The 12360-nt window shown below is 38.5% G+C and overlaps 1 protein-coding gene across 1 annotated transcript in view; it reads left to right on the forward strand.

Moving 5' to 3' along the window:
- RARB (retinoic acid receptor beta) overlaps positions 1-12360 on the forward strand; it is a 443986-nt gene that overhangs the window by 83534 nt on the left and 348092 nt on the right. Inside the window, exon 2 of the mRNA XM_053714235.1 lies at positions 4084-4232. Coding sequence (XP_053570210.1) covers positions 4084-4232 — 149 coding nt within the window. The remainder of the gene's footprint in view (positions 1-4083; positions 4233-12360) is intronic.

The following is a 12360-nucleotide window of genomic DNA, read 5'->3' on the forward strand; positions in this document are numbered from 1 at the left end:
CCAAGTAAGGTACTACTGCAATGCCCCTTGGTCTTAGCACCGCTAGAAGGGACCCTAGTACCTTTGTGAAAATCCTTGGAGCAGTGGCTAATCCGAACGGAAGTGCCACAAACTGGTAATGCTTGTCCAGGAATGCGAACCTTAGGAACCGATGATGTTCCTTGTGGATAGGAATATGTAGATACGCATCCTTTAAATCCACCGTGGTCATGAATTGACCTTCCTGGATGGAAGGAAGAATTGTTCGAATGGTTTCCATTTTGAACGATGGAACCTTGAGAAACTTGTTTAGGATCTTGAGATCTAAGATTGGTCTGAACGTTCCCTCTTTTTTGAGAACTACGAACAGATTGGAGTAGAACCCCATCCCTTGTTCTCCTAATGGAACAGGATGAATCACTCCCATTTTTAACAGGTCTTCTACACAATGCAAGAATGCCTGTTTTTTTTATGTGGTCTGAAGACAATTGAGACCTGTGGAACCTCCCCCTTGGGGGAGGCCCCTTGAATTCCAGAAGATAACCTTGGGAGACTATTTCTAGTGCCCAAGGATCCAGAACATCTCTTGCCCAAGCCTGAGCGAAGAGAGAGAGTCTGCCCCCCACCAGATCCGGTCCCGGATCGGGGGCCAACATCTCATGCTGTCTTGGTAGCAGTGGCAGGTTTCTTGGCCTGCTTTCCTTTGTTCCAGCCTTGACGTAGCACTTGGGGCTGGTCCGTTTCTGCGAAAGGGACGAAAATTAGGTTTATTTTTGGCCTTGAAAGACCTATCCTGAGGAAGGGCGTGGCCCTTGCCCCCAGTGATATCAGAGATAATCTCTTTCAAGTCAGGGCCAAACAACGTTTTCCCCTTGAAAGGAATGTTAAGCAATTTGTTCTTGGAAGACGCATCCGCTGACCAAGATTTTAACCAAAGCGCTCTGCGCGCCACAATAGCAAACCCAGAATTTTTTGCCGCTAACCTAGCCAATTGCAAAGTGGCGTCTAGGGTGAAAGAATTAGCCAATTTGAGAGCACGAATTCTGTCCATAATCTCCTCATAAGAAGAAGAATTATTAATGAACGCCTTTTCTAGTTCATCGAACCAGAAACACGTGGCTGTAGTGACAGGGACAATGCATGAAATTGGTTGTAGAAGGTAACCTTGCTGAACAAACATCTTTTTAAGCAAACCTTCTAATTTTTTATCCATAGGATCTTTGAAAGCACAACTATCTTCTATGGGTATAGTGGTGCGTTTGTTTAGAGTAGAAACCGCCCCCTCGACCTTGGGGACTGTCTGCCATAAGTCCTTTCTGGGGTCGACCATAGGAAACAATTTTTTAAATATGGGGGGAGGGACGAAAGGTATACCGGGCCTTTCCCATTCTTTATTTACAATGTCCGCCACCCGCTTGGGTATAGGAAAAGCTTCGGGAGGCCCCGGGACCTCTAGGAACTTGTCCATTTTACATAGTTTCTCTGGAACGACCAAATTCTCACAATCATCCAGAGTGGATAACACCTCCTTAAGCAGAGCGCGGAGATGTTCCAACTTAAATTTAAATGTAATCACATCAGGTTCAGCTTGTTGAGAAATTTTCCCTGAATCTGAAATTTCTCCCTCAGACAAAACCTCCCTGGCCCCCTCAGACTGGTGTAGGGGCCCTTCAGAAACAATATCATCAGCGTCCTCATGCTCTTCAGTATTTTCTAAAACAGAGCAGTCGCGCTTTCGCTGATAAGTGGGCATTTTGGCTAAAATGTTTTTGATAGAATTATCCATTACAGCCGTTAATTGTTGCATAGTAAGGAGTATTGGCGCGCTAGATGTACTAGGGGCCTCCTGTGTGGGCAAGACTGGTGTAGACGAAGGAGGGGATGATGCAGTACCATGCTTACTCCCCTCACTTGAGGAATCATCTTGGGCATTATTTTCTCTAAATTTTGTGTCACATAAATCACATCTATTTAAATGAGAAGGAACCTTGGCTTCCCCACATTCAGAACACAGTCTATCTGGTAGTTCAGACATGTTAAACAGGCATAAACTTGATAACAAAGTACAAAAAACGTTTTAAAATAAAACCGTTACTGTCACTTTAAATTTTAAACTGAACACACTTTATTACTGCAATTGCGAAAAAATATGAAGGAATTGTTCAAAATTCACCAAAATTTCACCACAGTGTCTTAAAGCCTTAAAAGTATTGCACACCAAATTTGGAAGCTTTAACCCTTAAAATAACGGAACCAGAGCCGTTTTTATATTTAACCCCTTTACAGTCCCTGGTATCTGCTTTGCTGAGACCCAACCAAGCCCAAAGGGGAATACGATACCAAATGACGCCTTCAGAAAGTCTTTTCTATGTATCAGAGCTCCTCACACATGCATCTGCATGTCATGCTTCTCAAAAACAAGTGCGCAATACAGGCGCGAAAATGAGACTCTGCCTATGATTAGGGAAAGCCCCTAGAGAATAAGGTGTCCAATACAGTGCCTGCCGGTTATTTTACAAAATTCCCAAGATTAAAATAATTCCTCAAGGCTATGGAGTATAAAATATGTAAATCGATTTAGCCCAGAAAATGTCTACAGTCTTAAAAAGCCCTTGTGAAGCCCTTATTATTCTGTCTGTAATAAAAATGGCTTACCGGATCCCATAGGGAAAATGACAGCTTCCAGCATTACATCGTCTTGTTAGAATGTGTCATACCTCAAGCAGCAAAAGTCTGCTCACTGTTCCCCCAACTGAAGTTAATTCCTCTCAACAGTCCTGTGTGGAACAGGCATCGATTTTAGTAACGGTTGCTAAAATCATTTTCCTCTTACAAACAGAAATCTTCATCTCTTTTCTGTTTCAGAGTAAATAGTACATACCAGCACTATTTTAAAATAACAAACTCTTGATTGAATAATAAAAACTACAGTTAAACACTAAAAAACTCTAAGCCATCTCCGTGGAGATGTTGCCTGTACAACGGCAAAGAGAATGACTGGGGAAGGCGGAGCCTAGGAGGGATCATGTGACCAGCTTTGCTGGGCTCTTTGCCATTTCCTGTTGGGGAAGAGAATATCCCACAAGTAAGGATGACGCCGTGGACCGGACACACCTATGTTGGAGAAATAGCTGTTGTAGGCTGTCTGATGAGCATTCATGCTGCACCGCTGTGCTTTGCAAGTAAGAGCTTTCCTGTGTTTTTAGACAGTGGAGATGCTCTTTAATGCATTATAGCCCTGCTTCCCTGATTTTGTAGGACAAAGCAAAGACCACAACTATTTGCACTTGGTTTCAAATCACAGCAAGGCTCACCTTCTGCCTTATGTACATTCCCATCATCCATTCAGGCAAAACAAAAATCTGCCACAGTTGTTCCACATGAATTTTTTTCTGATATTTTTTTCAGTTTTTATATTTAATTCATGTGATGTGCAGAATGAGTGCAATACTATTTGTTATCTTTTATATCTAATGATGTATTTTTATATCAAGGACTGAATGGCTAAAGCTGTAAATGTATAGATTGTAGTTGTATTATTATCATTATTGTTTGTTTTTAAATATAAAGTTAAATGCCACACAGCTGTTTTATTTTAATTTTGTTGGTATTCTATTTTAAGGGGGGTTTGTTCAAAAATGTATTGTACATTGACACCTGTTTATGTGACACCTCAAAAATGTGTCTATTCTTTGAATGCAATTTTGTGATACGAGACAAAAAAATACTCTGAACTAATAAGTAAATATTGGTAATATTAATATATATATATATATATATATATATATATATATATATATATATATATATATATATATATATATATATATATATATATATATATATAGTATATATATATATATATATATATATATATATATGTCCCTATGAACATTTTAAGATAAATAATTCGGAAATATTATCAAGTTGGCAATAATTGTGATGCCCCCTGCTGAGATTTGTGACACTGTAGGGTGCTGACAATCTTTTTGAGAATTGCTGTTCTAAAAATGTAGCATTTGAGTCCTATAGAGATTATCCAATTTATTAAAAACAAAAAAATATGATCTACCTAAAGGCGGTTTTCACTTTTTTTTATTGTAGCCATCGAAACGCAGAGCACCAGTTCAGAAGAGCTGGTACCCAGTCCTCCCTCTCCTCCTCCACCACCTCGAGTTTACAAGCCCTGTTTTGTGTGTCAGGACAAGTCCTCGGGATATCACTATGGAGTCAGTGCATGCGAGGGATGCAAGGTAAGCTAATGTGCCATTGTCCACATAGTAAATATACGCCTCATGTTGCATTCAAGGGACATTAAACTGCTGAGCACAAATATAAAATGAATAGTAACTACTCACCATGTAGTTGATTTTCATCCTGTTCCTACAGCTCTTTTCAAATCAATAGTTTAACAGTGCCAGATACTGAAGCTCCGCCTCTTCATACTGGGCGCCACCATCTTGTAGCTCATGTATTCTCACAGCATGTGACTGATCTCTGAGTGTGCACTGCTTCTATTATATTGCCCACTTTTTGACAGCTGTATCATTTGCTTGGAGTTTACTGTACATTGTATGAGCTTTATATTTTTGCATTTGTACACAGCTTTGCAGTTACACAAAATATATTTTAAAAAACATGCACCAATAATATAGAGCAATAAAGCCATTGCAAAAAAATGTAAAGCTCCTGCTGTGTATGGTATACCCTAACCTGAAGCACAATATACAGTTGTCACAAAGTTGACAAGCTCATTGATATATTAATGCACAATAATTATGTCACAGTTTATGAGAATACCTGTGCTCCAAGAAGGTAGCCCCCAGTACAAAGAGGTGGAACTTCATGATCCGACAACTTTGCAGGGGTTAAAATAGGAACACAAAAGAGTTGCAGCAACAGGAGGAAAAGCAATAGCATAGTGAGTTGTACCCATTATAAAGTAGTTTAGTGTCCTTTTAAGGTAACTGAACAGTACATGGCCTCCAAGGGCTAAATATGGCTGACACAAACAGGGCCGGCTCAAGACATTATGCTTCTTGGGTCCATAAATGAAATGACACCACCCATCTCTCTGCCCAGTATAATTAGAACACGTACAGTATATTGTCAAAAGTTACAAAGATTAACGTTAAGCATAGTGTAACTTCAGTTTAGAGCAGACTGAGGTCCACCTGATGGACCCCATATAAACCTAATTTCTTATAGCCAGAATATGCTCTCCCTACATGCTACCCATTGTCACTTGCTGTCTGAGTCTCATGAACACACCTTGTATAAGTACAGAGCCATCAGTAGTCTATAAATTGTGTGTGCAAACTTGTGTTATATTTGTGAGCACAGTTTGTTATCGAGTATTATTTATATATTTTTCTTTGAGTTAGATAATAAAAGATTTACAAAAATAAAGGGGAGGATACTGAACTATAACCAGTGTAATCAATCATGCATCAATATCCCATGTGCTCACCCATCCAAAGGTGAGAAGAGGGGGGTGCCAGGGTATACAGTATATGAAAATATTGGTTAGAAAAAAAGAGAGAATGTATAACCACTAGGCACACACTAAGTTAATCGGTAAGATAGGGGGCAAAGAATAAAACATAACTTTTAATTAAATATATTAAAAAGTTTAAGATACTACTAAAAACAATTAAAAAAGAATACATATAGCACTGCCTGGTAATTTAGGATAGAAACAATGTGGCTAAATCCAGTGATGTCTATACACACACTAAAGAAAAAGCAATGTTCTATAATGAGGAGTATGTACGGATTCAGTGGCCCATTGCGTCATGAAAAGGATCCCTCACACAATTAAGACTATGGGGCCAATTTATCAACTGTCTGTCCGACATGATCCGCTCAGTGGATCATGTCTGACAGACATCGCTTAATGCCGACAGCATACGCTGTCGGCATTTAACATTAAACAAGCAGTTCTGGTGAACTGCTTGTGCAATGCCGCCCCCCTGTAGATTTGTGGACAATCGGCCCACCGGCAGGGGGTGTCAATCAACCTGATTCTATGCGATCGGGCGGATTGATGTCCGCAGCCTCAGAGCAGGCGGACGAGTTAAGGAGCAGCGGTCTTAAGACCGCTGCTTCTTAGCTGCTGTTTCCGGCGAGCCTGAAGGCTTGTGTGGAAACAAGGCATCAAGGGCCATTCAGTGGGAAATAAGTGGGCTTATCAAAATATACTGATGCTAGAGGGCTTGATCCAACTCTCAAACTAAAAAAAGCAAGTAACATAGTAATGCTTTTTAGTGTGCTATACCATAAAGGCTATACAATGTAAACCAAAATTAAATCTTAGATGCACCACGGCAGGCGAACGCCGGATGCGCGTTTCGCCTGAGCTTTATCAGAGGCCTTTTTCATGATGCTGGATGTTTTACAATGGGCCACTGAATCCGTACATACTCCTTATTACAGAACATTGTTTTTTCTTTAGTGTGTGTATAGACATTACTGGATTTAGCCACATTGATTCTATCCTAAATTACCGGGCAATGCTTTATGTATTCTTTTTAATTGTTTTTAAGTAGTATCTCATACTGATACTTTTTTAATATATTTAATTCAAAGTTATGTTTTATTCTTTGCCCCCTACCTTACCCATTAACTTAGTATGTGCCTAGTGGTTATACCTTTTCTCTTTTTTTCTAACAGATAATGAAAGATATCTAGTACTGTAGTCTCTAAATAATTATACATACTAGTCCACATGTGGTATTTTGTCTGCCACATGAATGAAATATTTTATTAAATGCTTAGTAACATTTTATTTTTATGTTATATCCCTTCTCACATAAAGTGTTAGATTTTGTAATGTTTGTATTTCTGGCTTGAGCCACAAACGCTTGCAGCTCCTAAGCAGAACCAGATGATGATTGGCAGGTTTGCGCTACTGCAACTCCTCCTGATTGGTTGACCAGCCATTTCCTGCTCAGGAACTGCAATGCCAGCAGCTGCCCAGTGGAGCGGTACCAATGTATTTAACCCATTTGTGAGGGTTAAACACATAGTAAACTCAAGTCACTAATGCAAAAGTTACATTTATAATTAATTAGAGCATTTCATTTTTTGTGTGGAAGAATGTCCTTTCTTGTGTGAGTATTGGCATGTGACACATCTCAGTATATCCTGCTGCTTCAGCACAGTCCCTGGTCTCTGTCATATTTGTATTTCTTGCATTAAGTCAGACAAAGTCACTATATCGACCCTTCCATTGGGTTAAATTCTCACTTTTATATTGAAACAGCCTTGTGTCTCCTACACATCTGCTGTTGCCAAACCTCCTCCACTATTTTTATTTATTTACTTAACTGATTAATTCATTTTACAAAAGGAAGACACATATATTTATTCATGATATCTTTAATCCTTTAATGTATTTCCACCACTCCAAGGAACATAGATCTCACACATACCGAGAAAACATATTGACAAAGTGAGCAGCATCCAATAACGAGGATAAGTGGTTGTAAGGCCCCATAGTCTCTTTTTTTTTCGTGACACTTTGCTTTCTGTATAGCAAGGTCTGCAGAAAGGGGGTCTGATGCCAGCGCAGACAAAGGGCGCATTGTACAGGGTGAAGAGAAACTGGTGCTTTTACAAATGCTGCTGTCTGTTAGGGGTTTGTCTCTTGTTCTGAGCATTGAAAAGGCAGCATTCTTTTGCTGGGAGCTCTCTCAGATGGTTTTGCACAGTAGCCTTGTGCAATGCATTGATTTATTTTCATTACACAGCATTGATATAGCTATATAAATACATTAATGTTCAATTGTAGTTTGGCATTGGTTTTACAAGTAGTGTTGTGTGTGGATGATGCACATGAATGTTTGTTGATCACATTTATAAGGAAGATGGCAATCTGTTCGGTATAAAATAAAAATGTCACCTGCTGCATTGCAAAACATGTTGCTTATATAATTTATACCATGGTAGCTTATTTATATGGCTAATAAACCATGAGGTATTAATTCTTATCTAGACTTTAACCCAGGTCTTGACAAATCCCAGGCACCAGATAACCTAGTAACGCCCTGAGTAATTAAGCCATTTGTGTGGCGTGCACACTTCCTCCTGGCTGCCAGATCTCTAAGCAGCAGCCAGGCACAGTGCATTTGTTGTTCCCTTCCCTCCTTTCAATGCTCTGCATGAGGTGGTGACAGAAGAAGGGTACCACTCATGGCTGAGTCCATTCCAGAGCAATAAAGGTGAGGACTTTGTGATAAATTAAATAGCTTCTGCATGCTTTAGGGCAACTAACTCCCTTCTGCAAGTGTGATATGCCACAGTGATTTAACCTCGTGTGTATACCAGGCAATAAGGTGTTAAATAACTGGAATCTGTTTGTTCCAGACAATTAAGGGGTTAAATCACTTATATTTGATCACCACTCAGGGATTTAACAACTTGATTTTTCTGTATGTGTGGGGCAATAAATGGGTGTAAATCAACACTCCATGCATCGTACAGTGATTTTACCCCTTCATTGCGCTGCTTTTTCTTGCCAACTAAGGAGTTAAAGTAATAGATAATGGTAGCATTAGCTGTGCATAATTTGTTGCCACTCTACAGATAACTGATAATAACAATAATAATTGCATGCTGGAGTGGTAACCTTCCTGTGCTAACAGGGATGCATGATGTGTGCTCAAAGCATATGTACCAATGAGTTCCCACACACTTCTACTGAGAAAAAGCTAAAACAGCCTTTTTATTTTTAGAATTGTGAGGTCTCTTTTATTTGCAGACTAATAATTTGCCTACAAGGCTAATGCTTCCCTATTTAGTTAGCAGATGCATGTGACACACGAGCATGGATGCATATTAGATCAATGTTAAAAGAACCTAACATTAAAGGGAAAGTAAACACCTTGAGATTAGTATATAACATATTAAGTTATACCACTTACTCTGAATTTCAAATAAGAAGTAGATTTTTTTCTGACATTTCATGTGACAGACATCAGCCAATCACAGACTAGTATACGTATACCTTGTGAACTTGTGCACATGCTCAATACGATCTTGTATAATGGATGTAAATTGGAAAGTGTCTTAAAACTGCATGTTCTATCTGAATCATAAAAGTTTATTTTGACTTGAGTGTCTCTTTAACTGAGTTATTGCTGTCCAGTTTCCATAGAATGAAGGCGGTATATTAGGTATCATCATGTACTGTCCCTTTAATGTTAGGTTCTTTGGGTACTCTTATGTCCCTTTAAAGGGACAGTATACACTCATTTTCATATAACTGCATGTAATAGACACTACTATAAAGAACAAGATGCCCAGATACTGATATAAAAATCCAGTATAAAACTGTTTAAAGACTTACTTAGAAACTCTCAGTTTACCTATGTTGAAAAGTTAGTTGGAAAGCCCACTGCAAGTGGGAAATAAGACACTCCCCCCTCCCCCTTCTTTTGCATATGAAAAGACCCTTTACACAAACAGGAGCAAGCTGGAGAAGGTAGCTGACGGTATTCTCATAAAACTTTGGGGCTTGGTTAGGAGACAGAAAATCAGAGCAATGTTATTTAAAAAAAAATCAAACTTTATGGGCTTTATAAATAGATCGTCTACAAAATATATATGCAAAAAATAAATAAAAAATGAGTGTATAATGTCCCTTTAAGCGCTTGCATTGTAACATTAAAGGACCAGTAAATACAGTAGATTTGCATAATCAACAAATACATGATAAAAAGACAGTGCAATAGCACTTAGTCTGAGCTTCAAATGAGTAGTAGATTTTTTTCTGACAAATTTCAGTCTATTTCCACTCCTCCTGTATCATGTGACACCCATTAGCCAATCACAAATGCATATATGTATAATTTGTGAATTCTTGCACATGCTCAGTAGAAACTGGTGACTCAAAAAGTCTAAATATAAAAAGACTGTGCACATTTTGCTAATTAAATTAAATAGGAAAATTGTTTAAAGTTGCATGCATCTGAATCATATAAGTAAAAATTTTACTTGAGTGTCCCTATACGGGAACCACAAGGTTAATTATGTTGGGAGGGTCTTTTAAATCTTATTTTATGAATAGGAAATCAGGAATAGTAAATCCTATCACAGCAATAAATTTAGGTCATTTTGTGTCCTGTAACTAGCTTGCAGTTGTTCAGCAGCAACAGAGCTGTTATCTCGATCCTGCAGTTCAAAAATAGAAACCTTAATGTCACTAATGAATCGGATCTGTTCCTGACCCAATTACATACAGGACAAAGTCCTGTGATTTAAGAGGCATTAGAAATTAAACCGAAGAACAACATCATTGAAAAGAGTGAAGCTTTTATTAATGGGTTTATCTTGGATTTCCAAGAAACACAGCAAATATTTTTTTCTACTCCTCACGGATCAATATGTCCACTTATTCCTGCCGTAATTGGTAATGTGAATCATGATCCTCTGCCCCTCTGGTTAGAATTTACAAGTTTATAGCGGGCCATGCATCAATGTCACAATGAGTGCTGCAGTTCTTATTGAATTTGCAGCATCTGTTTTCCTTGCATATAACACCTGCCAGAAAGATGTCTTCACTATAGCTAATTGATTGTGTTCATTTTCTTTACTTTACCAGTACCACTAGTTTTTAGTACAGACAGACACAAAACATTTTCCTTTTGTCCAGCTTAAAATAAAGTACTTTTTAAGTCACCTATGGGAGCTCAGGTTTTAGCAGACAATATGTCCAATATCCTTTAGAGTAGCCTCAACTGCCAGGCCAGTCCTCTGTATTGTTCTCTATTTGGGAGGCCTGGTCAGTCACCCCATCAGCTAGTAAGCTGGCCCCTTATAGTGCTGCATCCAGTGCCCAAGCAAAATAGAGTCCACTTGTGGAGTACATTAAAGAAACCATAGCAAGTTTGGATTCCAGCCGGTATAAATATCTGTCCATCCATTCATTAATTCATCCATCTATAATGTTATTTCATAATGTTGGAGCTATCTGGGTTTGGACCCTCAGTGACAACCTAGTACTGTAGTCCATACACCTTAGTGCTGTAATTATAATCAGGTGACAGTATTTGTGATCTGTTAAAGATACACTCAAGTCAAAATTAAACTTTCATGATTCAGATAGAACATGCAATTGTAAACAACTTTCCAATTTACTTCTGTTAACAAAATGTGCACAGTCTTTTTTTATATTTACACTTTTTGAGTCACCAGCTCCTACTGAGCATGTGCAAGAATTCACAGAATATACGTATATGCATTTGTGATTGGCTGATGGCTGTCATATGATACAGGAGGAGTGGAAATAGACATAACTTTGAAATGTAAATTCCCATGGGAATAGGGCCCTCAATTCCCCCTGTATTTGTTTGTAAACTGCGGAATCTGTTGGCGTTTTATAAAGAATAATAATAATAATGTGTCATAAAAAATCTACTACTCATTTGAAGTTCAGACTAAGGCCTTTATTTATCAAGGTCTGTCGGACCTGATCCGATAGTGCGGATCAGGTCCAACAGACCTCGCTGAATACGGCGAGCAATACGCTCGCCGTATTCAGCATTGCACCAGCAGCTCACAAGAGCTGCTGGTGGAACGCCGCCCCCTGCAGACTCGCGGCCAATGGGCCACCAGCAGGGGGGTGTCAATCAACCCGATCGTACTCGGTTGATTTCCGGCGATGTCTGTCCGCCTGCTCAGAGCAGGCGGACAGGTTATGGAGCAACGGTCTTTGTGACCGCTGCTTCATAACTGCTGTTTCTGGCGAGCCTGCAGGCTGGCCAGAAACAAGTGCCCCTAAGTGCTATTGCATTGTCTTGTTATGATGCATTTGGTGATTATCCAAATATACTGTATTTACTGTCATTGGGAGGCAGTGTTCTCACTGAATAAAAAGGAGTAGGTGATACAAGGGGGTAGGTGACAGATCAAGTTCAGAGATCCAAGCAGAAACCAGGCGTATAGAGGAAGGCAGTCAGTAAACTGTTACCCAGCATTCTCAGTATTCAGATTTCCTTGCATGGTCACAGTATGCATTGCTTTTGGAGTTTTAGTAGCCTCATCCATTTAATGAGATATTATTCATGTAGAAACATATTATGGTCATTGATTTTTTTTTCTTGTTCCACTTATGTGGGTATGTTTAGAAGATATAACTATAGATTTATTTTATTGACTTATTTATTATGCAAGGGTAAATGCAACATTTGCTTCTCTTACAATTATATATATATATATATATATATATATATATATATATATATATATATATATATATATATATATATATATATATATAAAATGTCCTGGATATTTAAATTGTTTTATTATGGAAATTATTTTTTTTTATATTGTAAGGTATTTAAAATGTATTTTAGATAACTATTTTACCCTTTAACT

Source organism: Bombina bombina, chromosome 5 (assembly GCF_027579735.1).
Source record: "Bombina bombina isolate aBomBom1 chromosome 5, aBomBom1.pri, whole genome shotgun sequence".
NCBI classification, from domain to species: Eukaryota; Metazoa; Chordata; class Amphibia; order Anura; family Bombinatoridae; genus Bombina; species Bombina bombina.